Source organism: Octopus sinensis, linkage group LG30 (genome assembly GCF_006345805.1).
Source record: "Octopus sinensis linkage group LG30, ASM634580v1, whole genome shotgun sequence".
Taxonomy (NCBI): Eukaryota; Metazoa; Mollusca; class Cephalopoda; order Octopoda; family Octopodidae; genus Octopus; species Octopus sinensis.
This window is the reverse complement of record NC_043026.1, coordinates 2,143,668-2,161,167: the sequence shown is the minus strand read 5'-3', so window position 1 is coordinate 2,161,167 and position 17,500 is coordinate 2,143,668. Positions and strand designations below refer to the sequence as shown.

Below are 17,500 nucleotides of genomic sequence, written 5' to 3'. Positions count from 1 at the left end.
ATGTTTCAAAAGCTGCAAAGTCCCTAATTGGGACTTTGCAGCTTTTGAAACATATGTAGAAAATAATAAAAAGGAATTTTGTTAAATCTTCGTTCAGCTCCATTTCTTCCTACACTAAATATATAAAACTTCAAATTTCCGCACTAAGGCACGGAGTTTAGGCCCCATGGTCGTAACCTCAACCATGCTTTTTCTGTTGTGATTTTTGCTACCCAGGTATCGGTTATCATTTGAATTGTCCATAATAAGATAATTCATTTATCTACTTCAATAACTATATATATATATATATGCGTGTATGTGTCATTCAAAAACACACAAAGGCTGTTAATTTCTCTAAAATGTTTATCATTTGGTGTCAGAATTTTAGTCATACCAACAACAACCTGGTCACTGACATAATTCCATCGACACGATTCCTCAGTGGAACTGTGTCAGTGACCAGGTCACAGTTCATGCCAAGAGTGTTTTTGTGTTTTTGAATGGATCAGATGACGTGTCCAGAGCCTCACTCGCTTCACTTTCAACCCACAGCCTCAGATCACTTCCTTGGCAAGTTCACCTCCAATATTATCGTCTTTTATCTTTTACTTATTTCAGTCATTTGGTTGATTGCGACCATGCTGGGGCAACACCTTGAAGGGTTTTAGTTCAATGAATCAGTCCCAGTATTTATATTTTGTTAAGCCTGGTACTTATTTTATTGGTTTTCTTTTGCTGAACTGCTAAGTTTTGAGGACATAAACACACACACATTCACACACATTTATGTATAAGTTTATTATGTGTGTATACATATATATATGTGGATTTATATATGTGAATATATATATATATATACATACACACACACATATATATATATACACACATATATATACACATATACATATTTATATATATATGTGAATATATATATACATATTTATATATGTATATATGTGTGTATATATGTATATATATATGTATGTATATATTTATATATGTATATATGTGATATATATATATATATATATATATATATATATATATAATATATATATATATATATTGCGTTTCCTCATTGTTAGATAAAGAAGAGAGACATGGGCCCTGCTTACTTGAAGATTCTTTCTGAGCCCTAAACCTATTCTATGCTTTCTGTCTCCCTGCAGGGAAAGAAACCCAAGCTTGAACTCACAGCAGCAACAGCAAACCAACTGATCTATTCTTTGAGGATATTCCGTTCATCATGCCTTACCTGGGTCGAGATTGGAGGTCACCTGGAGACCAGTGGGTCCGAACCACCGAAGGATGGGAGAAGTTGAGACTTTGGAGGGTGAAACTGTTTGAGAATTTGAATGAAAACTTCTTGGCAAGGTTTGTATACAAACACAATATTTATGTTATCCTTGGTTTCTTTGATGAGGGGACTGGAAATTTTTCTTTGTCTCTCTGTCTCTATATATGTAGCTCTTTTATCTCATTTACTTGTTTCAGTTATTAGACCGTGGCCATGCTGGGGCAAGATTACAAAAATAGCAATTCTCACCTGGAGACTAACTATTTTGAAAATCTTTTTAGATTGTGGAACACCCTGCTCTCTCATGTATCCATGTTTAAAATTTCAGTGCAATCGGATGAACAGCGCACAGACAGACAGACAAACAATGGATTTTATATATTAAGTTATATAAATATATATATATATATATATATATATGTACATATATATGTATATATATATATGTATATATATATATATATAGGCGCAGGAGTGGCTGTGTGGTAAGTAGCTTGGTAACCAACCACATGGTTCCAGGTTCAGTCCCACTGCGTGGCATCTTGGGCAAGTGTCTTCTGCTATAGCCCCGGGCCGACCAATGCCTTGTGAGTGGATTTGGTAGACGGAAACTGAAAGAAGCCTGTCGTATATATGTATATATATAAGTGTGTGTGTATATATGTTTGTGTGTCTGTGTTTGTCCCCCCAGCATTGCTTGACAACCGATGCTGGTGTGTTTACGTCCCCGTCACTTAGCAGTTCGGCAAAAGAGACCGATAGAATAAGTACTGGGCTTACAAAGAATAAGTCCCGGGGTCGATTTGCTCGACTAAAGGCGGTGCTCCAGCATGGCCGCAGTCAAATGACTGAAACAAGTAAAAGAGTAAAAGAGTATGTATATATATATAAATCCTTAAATCCTTAAAAATGTTTTAGCCCGAAGGCCACGGCCATGCTTTTTAATTTTTAATTTTTTAATTTTTAACTTTTATATTTTTAAATTAATTTTATGTATTGGCTTATGTTTTCCACTGTTTGATTTGCCTAATAGTGGTTTTATCTCTAATTTAATATAATATATTTATACTATAAATTGGATTTAATCCTAAATCTAATTTTTCCCTGTAAGTTTGGATTTATTCCCTAATATTATATATATATATATATATATTATATATATATATATATATATATATATTATATATATTTATTTATATATATGAATAAATAAATAAATGGTGTTCGAGTTAATAAAATTCTTTACTTCGTTCAAAGACAACATGGTTTTATTCCAAAGGAATAAACGGGTAACTTTCTAGGTCCATTACATGGTCATTTTTGACGAAAAGAGGGTCCTTAACCCTTTTTGCCATGATATTTAGACATATGCAAAGTTTTGAATGCAAAACTACTGCACTCCACCTCTGAAAAAGTTTCTCCACAGTAAATTCCAATATAATCATAATCTATATCATTCAAAAAGAAATTGTAGGAAATTTCATTGAAAGATATTCCTATTTCTGAAAACTATAAAGAAAGAAAGTCCACCTTGTGAATTATCCAAAACTGCTCCCCTCCACATTCAAAAATGTTTTTCCACAATACATTCTGATGTAATCCTAATCTACATACATTCTGAAAAGGGATTTGTAGAAAATTTAATTAAAAAATATCCATGTTTCTGAAAAATGTGCTGAAACGAAATTGTGGCAGGAAATCAAATTTGTGTTGGCCGTTTTGTTGCTGGAAGTAAAAACCACAGCTGACTATTTTGATGCGTCACCGTACAGCTTGTTGGCTGATGATTAGGCATTTATTGCTGTTGCATTTTGATGATGCGATGGCGGTGGTGGCGTGGTGGCGGTGGGTGGTGGTTGTGGTGTTGGTGGTGGTTGTAGTGTTGGTGTGGTGGTGGTGGTGGTTGTGGTGGTTGTAGTGGTTGTAGTGGTTGTGGTTGTAGTGGTGGTGGTTGTGTGATGGTGGTGGTGATGATGGTGGTGTGGTGTGGTGGTGGTGGTGGTGGTGGGGTGACGGTGGTGGTGGTGGTAGTGGTGGTGGTGGTGGTGGTGGTGACGGTGGTGGTGGTGGTGTGGTGGTGTGGTGGTGACGGTGGTGGTGGTGGTAGTGGTGGTGGTGGTGGTGGTGGTGACGGTGGTGGTGGTGGTGGTGTGGTGGTGGTGGTGACGGTGGTGGTGGTGGTGGTGAGTGGTGATGATGTGATGGTGATGGTGGTGGTTGGTGGTGGTGGTGGTGGTGGTGTGGTGGTGACGTGTGGTGTGTAGTGGTGTGGTGACGGTGGTGGTGGTGGTGGTTGTGGTGGTGGTGGTGGTGTGGGGTGGTAGTGTGGGTTGATGGTGGTAGTGGTTGGTGGTGTGGTGGTAGTGGTGGTGGTGGTGATTGTGGTGATGGTGGTGGTGATGGTGGTTGTAGTGGTTGTGGTTTGTAGTGGTGGTGGTGGTGGTGGTTGTAGTGGTGGTGGTGGTGTTGGTGGTGGTGGTGGTGATGATGGTGGTGGTGATGATGGTGGTGGTGGTGGTGGTGGTGTGGTGTGGTGGTGGTGGCTGTTGTAGTGTTGGTGGTGGTGGTGGTTGTAGTGGTGGTGGTGGTGGTGGTGGTGGTGGTGGTGGTGGTGGTGGTGGTGCCAGTAGTAGTGTGATAATGTTACGGTTGTTGACAGATTAAACCCTGTGATCAAAGACATTCCAGCCACGACCACCTCATCCATATTTCAAGTACCAGAAACCCAGCACTACATTAACCAACATCTCATTTTTTAAAGACCATGAAGTTTGATTTGAGGAGTTTTAGCTGTTATTTCTGTTAGGTCTAGTTATCATTGACACCAGTTTCTCAACCATTCTTTTACCTTTGGACCCCTTTGATTCCTGTTTTAATCAGGTGGACCCTCCGAGCCCTTTTGCTCTTTAAAAAATCCTATTTTTACAATTAAATATTATAGGGAATTTGTATGAAATAGGAAACAGAAGGGCCTGGGGCGGGGCTTCCACATTCTTTAGAACCCTTTAGTTCCCAAACAAGGATCCCACTACTGGATACACCGGGACATTCCTCCTCATTATCCTCATTATCCTCCTTCTCTTTTCTTCTTCTTCTTCTTCTCCTCCTCCTCCTCTTTCTTCCTCTCCTCCTCCTTCTTCTTCTCCTTCTCTTCCCCCTCCTTCTTCTTCTCCTCCCCCTTCTCCTCCCCTCCTCCTCCTTCTTCTTCTCCCCTCCTCCTCCTTCTTCTTCTCTTCCTTCTCCTCCTTCTTCCTCTTCTTTGCCTTCTTCTTCTTCTCTTCCTCCTCCTCCTTCCTCTTCTTTGCCTTCTTCTCTTCCTCCTCCTCCTTCTCCTTCTTCTTCTCCCCCCCTCCTCCTCCTCCTCCTCCTCCTTCTCCTTCAGCTGACCATCATAAGTCAACGTTGACTGTTCTATGTTCTTCTTCTGCAATCATCCCTGCCAGGCTCCCATCTGGGCTCACAAGGCATGCTCTTCATCTGCTGCAGGTGAAGCAGCCACTTGATATGATGCGAAAGTGATGCCTTCTCGTGTTTTCTTTTGTATTCTCTCTGTTGTCTCTCCTGATTACAGGTAAGCTCACCACCATTGATTCACCGTGAGGAAAGTTCACTGAGAAAAATATATCCAGAGTATCTCACTATTAATAGTTAAAAACTATTTTATTGAAGAAAAACATAGTAAAATTGATGGCAGTGGACTTTCCCTGCAGTGAATTGACGATGGTGAACTTGCCGGACATGATTTCTCCTCAATCGCTAGAATTACAAACTCCTGAGATTGTTACCACGCCTTGCTACATGGTCACTGTCAGCTTATGGATGAATATGACCGTCATTGACAGATTATCCTATCTTTGATATTAAAGGCAATAAAAGCTGGCAGAAACGTTAGCACACCAGGCGAAATGGTTATAGGTATTTTGTCTGCCGCTACATTCTGAGTTCAAATTCCGCCGAGGTCGACTTTACCTTTCATCCTTTCGGGGTCGATTAAATAAGTACCAGTTACGCACTGGAGTTGATGTAATCGACTTAATCCTTTTGTCTGTCCTTGTTTGTCCCCTCTGTGCTTAGCCCCTTGTGGGTAGTAAAGAAATAGGTATTAACCCTTTTGTTACTGTATTTCTGTTGAGATGCTCTGTGTTTCTTTCAATTATTTTAAATATAACAAAGAATTTAGTAAAATAACTTGGTTATCATTAAGCTTATGTTAAGAACATAAATTGTGACTAAGGTTTGGTGGAAGATTTTAATTCAAAACTTTTGAAAACAAGACATTTGTACTCAGAGCTAGGGCCGGTTTCAGCCGGGTTGGTAACGAAAGGGTTAAAGACAATGGCTGTCAGAAATGTCTAAAATGAAATTTAAAGTCAATGTTATCTCTGCACAATGCTGTTTGTACTCTCGCCTTCAAAGCGAAGGAGTTGAGAAACATGCTAGAGCTGGATCAGATGAGGTGGGGGTTATTTCAGAATTCCCTTCTCCAAAAGAGATAGTTAACCCTTTAGCAATTTAACCAGCCGTATACAGTCCCAATATTCTACCTGTTTAATGTTCAAACTAGCCAGATCTGGCCCCTCACACATAACCTATCATGTCATTCTAAAACTAAATCTGATTTGGCATGGTTTCTACAGTTGGATGCCTTTCCTAATGCCAACCACTCTGATACACATACACACACACATCTATTTCTACACACAATGTATGTATGTGTGTATATATATATATATATATATATATACCTAGCGGTTCGGCAAAAGAGACCGATAGAATAAGTACTGGGCTTACAAAAGAATAGTCCCGGGGTCGAGTTGTTCGATTAAAGGCGGTGCTCCAGCATGGCCGCAGTCAAATGACTGAAACAAGTAAAGAGTAAAAGAGTAAGATATATATAATATATATATATAATATATATATATATATATATATATACATATATACATATACCTATATATATATATATATATATATATATATATATATATATATTATATATATAATATATATATATATATATATATATATGTGTGTGGAGGCGCAATGGTCCAGTGGTTAGGGCAGCGGACTCGCCGTCATAGGATCGCGGTTTCGATTCCCAGACCGGGCGTTGTGAGTATTTATTGAGCGAAAAACACCTAAAAGCTCCACGAGGCTCCGGCAGGGGGTGGTGATCTCTGCTGTACTCTTTCACCACTCTTTCTCTCTTTCTTCTGTTGGCCTGCTCGCTTAGGCAGTGGGGTGGCGTCATTCGAAGGCTAAAACAGTGCGAACGCATTGTGACCAGCGATGTGTAAAAACATCTGATGGTCTGGTTGGTCACGTGGTCACGTGATATATATATATATATATATATATATATAGGTTAAAGTAGTGAGGAAAGGCAAACCTACTGATTCAAGTGGATGCCACCTTTAGCTACTCTAACTGTCATTTTGGTGGTGCACATATTTGAGCACACAGAACACAAACCTATTAGTTTGAGTCATCCTGACAAAAACTCCTCATATCCTCTCTTTCTCTCTCTCTCTCTCTCTATATATATATATATATATAATATATATATATGTATATACATAGATGTGTGTATAGGTATACATTCGTATATGTAAGTATTCGTATGTTGTATTTATATATATATATGTGTATTTATGTTTCTCTTCTGTGTGTATTCCACTGACGAGGCAAAGCATTCCAAAATGCAAAGTCAGAAATCCGGGATCTACAATTATCCAGTATTTTTTACTAGTTTCCTCTTGTCTCTTTGTTTTCTCTCCGTATTGATATATGGACAATTAAGGTGGTTTTAGAGTGAGATCATGGCTGCTATTTTCAGCATGGTGGTATCTCGTAGATATCCTAATTTATAATTTTAATAATTATTACCTTTATGAGGTTATTTTTTCATGCTGACCACTGATAAAATCGTTATTTTATTTTTAAATTAACAATCTTATCCTTATATATATATATATATATATATATATATGTAATATATATATATATATATATATATAAAGTTAATCCAAACAAGAAAGCACAAAAAAACAAAACAACGCGAGGACGTGGAACAAGTATAGTATTATTGGACGCTAAGGAAAGAAGGAGGGTTTAACGTTTCGAGTGGAGCTCTTCGTCGGAAACATAGGAGAAGGAAAGATCCAGAGAAGGGAAGACAGAGGAAAAAAAATCGCCAATGGTACACACGAGGTCACATTTTGAATATATATATATATATATACACACACGTTCTAAACAAAACTGTCCAATGAACAGCAACATGAAGCTCTGAGTAATAGTTTTGGTGATGATATACATAGTGTGTGTGTGGTGTGTGTGTGTGTGTGTGTAACATATGGTATAATTATAAACAGAGCAAATTTTAGCCATTTCTTTACATACTGAAAAAACAATAAACAACCTTAATTGATTTTCAAGCATTATTGAATTCTCATCAGAGATGTCTACAGCATTCTGATGGTGCCCAGAGGAACAAGCGGCCAAACTATTCATATACTTGACAAATGCAGCAGTTACTCTATGAAGGAGTCCCTAATTTTCAAACTGATCATCAACATTTAGCATCCATTTTCCATGTTGGCATGGGTTAGATGGTTTCACTGGAACTAGTAAGCCAGGCTCCAGTTGGCTGTGGTTTGGTTTCAATGGCTGGAAGCCCTTCCTAATGCCAGCCACTCCAAGAATCTCGTAGATGCCTTTTTTGTGTCACTGGCACTGTCCACGTTTTGGTTTGACATGTTTTCTCAAATACAGCAAATCACCAGAAGTCTCAGTCACCTGTCATCACCTCCATGAGACCAAACACATGAAGATGATGCTTCACCTTCTCGTGCCATGTCTTCCTGGGTCTACCTCTTCCACAGGTACCCTCCATACACACACACATGCCCTTATGCTCACACACCCACACACACATGTACACACACACATGTACACAAACACACACACACACACACATATACATAAAGCAGTAAGCTCTTAAGAATTGAGGGAGATTTGGCTGCCATTTCTGCTGTGTTTAAAAATCATGTATGGCTCTCCCTTGCTGGTTTGGCTTCAAATATTGATTTTAGCACCAGTGATGATAACAGTAATGTAATCAATAGTATGGTGACCGAGTCAACTTAACCCAACTCTTCTATGATACGGCATCAAGCGGACAGAATCATTGCTGCCCCAGACAAATTGCTTAACAGCATTTTGTCTGTCAAATTCTGAGTTCAAATTCCACCAAGGTTAACATCGCCTTTCGGGATAAATAAAATTAATACCAGTTGAACACAGGGATTGATGTAATCATTTGCCCCATCCCACAAAATTGCTGGCCTTGTGTCAAAATTATTATTATTATTATTATTATTATTACTATTATTACTATTGTTATTGTTGTTATTATTATTATTATTATTATTTTTATTATTATTATTATTATTATTATTATTATTACTATTGTTATTGTTGTTGTTGTTGTTATTATTATTATTGAGTGAGAGAGCAGTGCATGCCATCAAAGTGACACTGGGGTAAAATATACGAAGCCCAATATACCCATCATGACTACCCGTCTCGATAAAGGTACACCAGGCACATGATCACAACCATATGTGCGCGACATGGTGATCTCATATCAAGATAAACCGCACATGACCTTGGCAGGGTGGAGCCCGTTAGAATTTTCTTCAGATCGAGTAACCCATCCCGCTCAAAAGGTCCCCTGAATAAGGGTTGTTTAAGGACGTTGAACGAAACACCCCTGTTTCCAGAGGTGAATTATTCAACCCCAAAGAATCCTTCTCAACAAATGGCTATGATGCTCCCCCACTACTTCTGCTCGTGATCAGAGATGCACATATCGTCAGCCACTAAGGGACATGACATCAACTGGTTAAGGTCAAACAACTGACAAAGCAAACTTGTGGTATTGAGCAGAATATTTGCTGTAGCCCATCTTTTATACCAAGACAAAAAACAAGTACATGATAACACTTCCAATCAGCCAGATCAGAAGCCATGAGAGCCACTGCCTGGTACTGCATCAGGGCATTCAAACAACTGACAAGCAAATCTGTGGTATTGAGCAGAATATTTGCTGTAGCCCATCTTTTATACCAAGATTATTATTATTATTATTATTATTATTATTATTCAGTAATCTTGTTTTTATTATGTGCTTCCACTGCACTACCGAGCACAGCTCTGTGTGCCTTGGGTTTGTGCTGTGGTTTGTTGTGGTGCTCTTATTTTTACTGTAATGAAAAGAATGTTTTAGGTAGGATGTGTCCGGTGCCTAGTGGTGCTATTTTCTGTATGTTATATATACTTGTTACTCCTGGTGTTTTTGTTGTGTATTTTTCTGAATATTTTTTTAATACCTAATGCACCTACTATTATTATTATTATTGAGTGAGAGAGAAGTGCATGCCATCAAAGTGACACTGGGGTAAAATATACGAAGCCCAGTATACCCATCATGGCTACCCATCTGATAAGGTTACACCCAGCACATGCATCACAACCATATGTGCGCAACATGGTTTTCTCATATCAAGATAAACAGCCCATGACCTTTCAGGTTGAGTAGCCGATCCCGCTCAAAAGGTCTCTGAGTAAGGTTTGTTTAAGGATGTTGAAAAAAACACCTATGTTTCTAAAGGTAAATTATCCAAACCCCAAAGAATCCCTCTCAACACATGGCTATGATGCTCCCCCACTACTTCTGCTCTTGATCAGAGATGCACATATCGTCAGCCACTAAGGGACATGCTCAACTGGTTAAGGTCAAACAACTGACAAGCAAATCTGTGGTATTTTGCAGAATATTTGCTGTAGGCCATCTTTTATACCAAGACAAAACAATGTACATGATAACATTTCGAATCAGAAGCCACGAGAGCCACTGCCTGGTACTGCATCAGGGCATTAGAGCCACTGCCTGGTACTGCATCAGGGCATTAGAGCCACTGCCTGGTACTGCATCAGGGCATTAGAGCCACTGCCTGGTACTGCATCAGGGCATTAGAGCCACTGCCTGGTACTGCATCAGGGCATTAGAGCCACTGCCTGGTACTGCATCAGGGCTTAGAGCCACTGCCTGGTACTGCATCAGGGCATTAGAGCTACTGCCTGGTACTGCATCAGGCCATTAGAGCCACTGCCTGGTACTGCATCAGGGTAATTATTACTCTTATCATTTTCATTGCCTTTGCACAGCTTCTAACGCTGGAGATGTGCTACAGTGTCAGCTGTTCACTACCAGTGAACTAAGGTAACACCTCTTATTTTTTGAGCACCTTCCGGAGTATTTGAGCAAAAAAAAAAAAAGGTGTTACCTTAGTTCAAGGTTATTATTATTATTATTATTATTATTATTAATAATAATAATAATAATAATAATAATAATAATATAATAATAATAATAAGGTGGCAAACTGGCAGAATTGTTAGTATGCCAGGTAAAATGCTTGGCGGTATTTCGTCTGCCGGTACGTTCTGAGTTCAAATTCCACCGAGGTCGACTTTGCCTTTCATCCCTTTCGGGATCGATAAGTTAAGTACCAGTTTGCACTGGGGTCGATATAATCGAATTAATCCATTTGTCTGTCCTGGGGATTGAGGCAAATTTAGTGGATGACCAAAATGTCTTGCTTTGCCTCATCTCGCTCTCTTCACCCCAGCACAAGGCATTGCAGCAGCCACTTCGTTGAGCCATCAAAATTTCTTCTGCAGTGTCTACCTGATCCTGTCTTCATAACCACTGATCCACTCAACAACACTACAACACAAAACTCCTCCACTCTATGCCACTGATTTGCACTGACTACACAACTACAGGAAGCCACATCACTGCACCAAACCGTTGCACCAATCATTCACACCACAACAGTGCATCGACCTCACCACCACCAACCACCACCATCTTAACTCTATGCAGTCGTCACTGTTGCAAACGAGGCATTTTACTGACTGAATGAAAATGAGGCTAAGTTGTCTGTTAGTGGCGGTGGTGGTGGTGGTGGTGGTGACGGTGGCGATGGAGATGTCTGGTGGATGTGGTGATGGTGGTGGTAGCGGTGGCGACGGCGGTGGTGGCAGGGATGCATGGTGGTGGCGGCGGCGGCAGAGATGTCTGGTGGTGGTGGTGGTGATGGTGGTGGTGCGGTGGTAAAGATGTGGTTGTAGTAGCGGTGGTGGCAGAGATGTCTGGTGGTGGTGGTGGTGGTGGTGGTGGTGGTGGTGTTTTAATGCCGTTGGTACCTGCTGTCGGTGTTGTTCATGAAGTAGCAACGATGATGTGACGATGGTGGTGGTGGTTGCTGGTGGTGGTGGTGGTGGTAAATCCGTCTGGTTCTTGTTTAACCCTTGCCCAGCCATAATCAAGCAGACCTATGAACCAAACCTACTCCAGCTGGGTCTTTATCGAGTCTTTCTCCTCATGTGCAACATACCCAGACCGTGCATCATCCAACATGGACTGTTCTAAAGACTATAGGCAGACTTGACTGTTATTTCTAGCAGGTCTACCGACCATAATGTAAACACCCCATCATTGATCATACATACATACATACATACATACACACACACACACATATATACATACACGCACACACACACATGCCACAAACATATATACCTTCATATATGCATATATGTGCATGTATGTATATATATATATACACATACTTGCACATACATAATCACACACATACATTCATATGCATACATACATATGTACATACGTACGTAATACATACATAAAATAGTAAAATGTGATTTGAGGGAGATTTGGTTACTCTTTCTAGCAGGTCTTAGTTACCACCGCATAGAAGTTCCTTCATTGATTCATACTTATTAATGTGTTCCAGAGTGTGTGTGCACGCGCGTTTGTATATATGGAGTATGTATATACATGCATACGTACAAGAGTGTGATTTGAGGAAGATTTGGCTGTTGATGCAAACATTTTCTCGCTACCACATCGACGTCTCCTCCCTCATCTGCTCATCAGGTTCGGGTCTATTGTTGATGGTGGGGAAGGGAAGCTGATAGTGCTGTTGGTATGTCTGGCAGAGACGTCATGTTTAACGGCGGCGGTGGCTGAAGTCGGCTGGCTCTTCGGTGGTGGTGGTGGAGAGGTGTCTGGTGTTACTGGGTTTATATGTGATAGAAGCCAGACCTGCTAGAAGTGGTAGCCAGTCTTATGTATGTATATGTATGTACGTATGCATGTGTATGTATGTATGTATGTATGTATGTATGTATGTATGTATGTATGTATGTATGTATGTATGTATGTATGCATGTATGTATGTATGTATGCAAGTATGTATGTATGTATGTATGTATGTGTGTATGTATGTGTGTATGTATGTATGTATGTATGTATGTATGTATGCATGTATGTATGTATGTATGCAAGTATGTATATATGTACGAATATGCATATGCATGTATGTATGTATATATGTGTGTATATATATGTATGTATGCAAGTATGTATGCACGTATGTATCCATGTACGTGCATGAATATATATGTATGTATATATGTGGGTATGTATGCATGTATGTATGCCTATATATATATATATATATATATATATATATATATATATATACATGTATGTAGGTATGAATGAATGGATGGATGTTTTTAATTATTTGAAATATTCTCCTAAGAAACGCAGGTTTCTACAAAAGATAACGAAAATAATATCACATTATGAACTTGAGAAAAATTTCGCATATTTTTACTGTTCCACTTACATTGTCTTTTGTAATGTGCAAATTTACTGGTTAAATGTCTATTTCTGTAAATATAAGCTTAACCAGATTGTTACTAACAAAGTTATTCACAAAACTAAGTGCAACAATTATTATTGGTATAAATCCCAGTTTAAATTTGGATGGACAAGCTGGAGGTTTGGAAACATTTTCTGTAGTTATCCTTGGAATAAATGTGAATTTATAATCTGGATACGGTGTGAATTCTATGTATGTATATATGTATGTATGTTTGTATGTATGTATGTATGTATGTATGTATGCATGTGTGTGTGTATGCACGTATGTATGGATGTAGATTTTTTGCATGTATGCATGTACGTATATATATACATACATATATATATATATATATATATATATGTATATATATGTATATGTATATACATGTGTATGTATATACATGTGTATATACATATATATATCCAAGTTTGTATGATTGTGTATAGAAGAAATTCCAACTTAGTCTGATTTTCACCTTTTATTATTTACAATTTTTACAGTTTTACAATATCGTAGTAATGGAATATTATATAGTTATTGTGATAAAACTAGTACTTTCATGTTTTGCACAATCATCAGGTCTGTGTTGTAGTGGTAGTAGTAGTGACAGTCGTGTTCCACAATTGACAACTGTATATATGTATATGCATGTATGTATGTTGTGTATTCATGCCTTTGTGTTTACATGTTTGTATATATATATATACACACACATATGCAAGCACACACACACACATACACACACACATATATTTCGTTTTCGGATTTGGTTATCTTGATTTTTAGACAGCAGAACACGGTGTTATCTTGATTAAGAAAATGACTCTCCCCAGACATATATATATATATATATGTAAATGTAATATGTGACAATTATTCGATAGCCATGATAAAACTCCGAGTTTCGGATGCCGAGGTGGAAATCCACGCCGCCATCTCTTCAGTTATCCGGCCATCGGAAAAATGCTATGAAAATTTACAGATAAATTCCTCTATTTACATAATATCGAGGTCTCTTTCTTCTTTCTTTTGTTGTCTTACCATATTATATATATATATATATATATATATATATATATATATATATATATATATATATATATATATATATATATATATATATATTACGGAGATGTACTCGCATAGCGAGTGATTTGATCTGAGATCGTGTGCTGGAACGAAAACAATTGCAGCATTGGAAGGTGTTTATAAGCCATTTAAGAAACACACAAAAGCCGTTCGATTCACTTCAACATTTAAGTTTAATTTGTCAAAATATTTTCGTCGCTTTAAGACCGCGACCTGTTCACTGACAAAAATCCGTGCTTTCCACTAGGAACTATATAAATGCAAAACCTGGTGAGAAAATAGTACCCAAATACTGAAAGTAGAGTAATATGCTTTTTTTTTTTTTTGTTAACGTTGCAAAAACATCAGAAAACTGTGACCCAGAGTTCAACGTTGGCATTCGTCAGCCAGTTGTGATCAAGACTGGATTAAGTCACAAATGTCCAACGAACAGGAACGTGAAACTGATGAGTCGTGATGCTTTTGCAGCTTTTATAAAAATGCATATATATACATATTACTACTAATGGTAGAATGGTTCTTGTGCTATATCGGTGCCCTGGTGCTGACGATGCTTGTCAAATGTTTGAGGTGATGGTGGTGGTGGAGATTGTAGTAGTAACGTAGTGGTCAGATGTCATCATATGTTGATACTGTTGATGATGATGATGATGATGGTTAACCCTGGGCTAGTCTGGATCGAGCAGACATATGGGCACCTTTTTGTTTTTTGGGACAAAACTAGAACTACATAACCTAATGTCCCCCCCTCCCTGCTTTTTAAAGATTGTAGGGTTATGAATATGAGGGGAAATTTGGCTGCTATTTCTACTGATTCTATTTACTATGTACAGGTCTTCATTGTTGACTGTCATAGATACATATGTCAACAGAATGCGATTTGAGGGTAATTTAGCTGCTATTTCTTGCAGATCTAGCTACCAGGCAGAGGCCTTCCTCATTGGCTCATACATATATACCTATTTCTTTATTACCCACAAGGGGCTAAACACAGAGGGGACAAACAAGGACAGACATAGGTATTAAGTCGATTACATCAACCCCAGTGCGTAACTGGTACTTAATTTATCGACCCCGAAAGGATGAAAGGCAAAGTCGACCTCGGCGGAATTTGAACTCACAACGTAACGCAGACGAAATACCGCTAAGCATTTCGCCCGGCGTGCTAACGTTTCTGCCAGCTCGCCGCCTTTCATACATATATACCGTGATTTGAAGGAGATTTAGCTGCTATTTCCGACTGTTCTAGCTACCATATAGAGGTCTCCCTCACTGGCTCGTACATACGTATATATGTACCGTAGACAGGTATGATTAGCGGGAGATTTAGCTTCTATTTCTAACAGGTCTAGCTACCATAGAAGTTTCCCTCTCGCTCATACATATTTATGTACATAAAACAGTTGGAGATTTAGCTGCTATTTCTAAGAAGTTGAATGTCTGTTGGTATTGAGTTAAATTTGTGGTGGTGGTGTGTTAGTCTGTGTTATTGTTAATCGCCTCTGTTCCAAGACGTTTCCAGCCGTGGCCAACCTTTCTTATTTCTTTTTAGGCGGGTAGTGTTTTTGCACCTAGAACCACATAATCTTCTCTTTTTTTTTCTTAATGTGGGGTGTAAAGTGTGTGATTCGAGGGAGACCTGACTGCTATTTCTGCAAGTAACTACAACACGGCTTCCTCCATTCATTGGTGCGTGCTTGTGTGTGTGTTGTTTACGTTGATGGTTTGTTTACGTTGATGCGGCGTTGCCCTGTCAATTGCTTCACACGCAATTGCGCGCGCGCGCACATACATGCACAAACGGACGCTCGCGCGCGCATGCACAATGGAAGGCGCATGCAATGCGCATGCGCAGAGTGCATGCACCACCAATGACAGCTCACACGATTAAAAAAATGCTTCCGCACACACACACACAAACACACATTTACGCACACACACACAAACACACATTTACGCACACACACAGACAGGTACTACTAGCGAACAGTGACCCCGGTGCGCGCACGCGCGTACTCGCGCATCCGCTCAAGCTAGTCATGACTAGTCGATCCTTCGTATTTTTGTGTTTTATTTACTTTGCTACGAAGTCGTTGTAGGATCGACCAGTCACGACTAGCTAGCGCGACTACGCGTGTGCGCGCACATTCTCCCTCCCCCTCAACACATCGATTCATCTATTTACACACACACACACATGCCCAAACATATTTACGCTCGCACACATTCACAGGTATACAAATATATTTACGCATTCGGATACACACACACACGCACACATTCAAGTAGCCAAATACACATCATTACACAACTAAACACACATATAGAAACACATCTAAACATATTTATACAGCCAGATAAACGTAGACACGCACACTTGTAGACAAAACGCATAGAGGCTGGATGTGTATGTATGATGGTTGTGGTTGAATTATGGGTTGGAGGCGAATGTGTGAAAATAGAATGGTTTGTTGCTGGAGAGACGAAGAGATTGATAGATAGGTTGACTGATTGATTGATTGATAAACAGATAGACAGACAGACAGGGAGACAAAGAAAAGGAAAGAAAGAGATAGATAGACTGGGAGACTGATAGGAGGATGGTGGATGGAATGGTGGATCGAAAGATTGACAGATTGGTAAGGAGACAAACTAATGGATGATTGATTGATGGATTGATAAATAAATGGAATGAAAGGAATAAAGATAGACAGACAGACAGACAGGCAGACAGATAGATAGATAGATAGATAGATAGATAGATAGATAGATAGATAGATAGATAGATAGATAGATGGATAGATAGACAGACAGATAGATAGATAGACAGACAGATAGATAGATAGATAGATGGATGGATAGATAGATAGATAGATAGATAGTTGGATAGATAGACAGACAGATAGATAGATAGATAGATAGATAGATAGAGAGAGAGAGAGATAGGTAGGTAGGTAGGTAGATAGATAGATAGATTGATAGTTGGATAGATAGACAGACAGATAGATAGATAGAAAGATAGATAGATAGATAGATAGTTGGATAGATAGACAGACAGATAGATAGATAGACAGACAGATAGATAGATAAGTAGATAGATAGATAGATAGAGAGAGAGAGAGAGAGAGAGAGATAGGTAGGTAGGTAGATAGATAGATAGTTGGATAGATAGACAGACAGATAGATAGATAGACAGACAGATAGATAGATAGATAGATAGAAAGATAGGTAGATAGATAGATAGACAGACAGACGGACGGACGGACGGATGGATAGAGAGAGAGATAGATAGATAGATAGAAAGATAGGTAGATAGATAGAC

General features: G+C 38.9%; 1 protein-coding gene across 2 annotated transcripts in view; it reads left to right on the top strand.

Moving 5' to 3' along the window:
- The window catches only part of LOC115226690 (F-box only protein 32), a 70,699-nt gene that overhangs the window by 11,649 nt on the left and 41,550 nt on the right, over positions 1-17,500 (top strand). For both annotated transcript variants that reach the window (XM_029797706.2, XM_029797705.2), the window contains exon 2: positions 1,155-1,359. In XM_029797706.2, coding sequence (XP_029653566.1) covers positions 1,232-1,359 — 128 coding nt within the window. In that variant the 5' untranslated portion in view covers positions 1,155-1,231. The remainder of the gene's footprint in view (positions 1-1,154; positions 1,360-17,500) is intronic.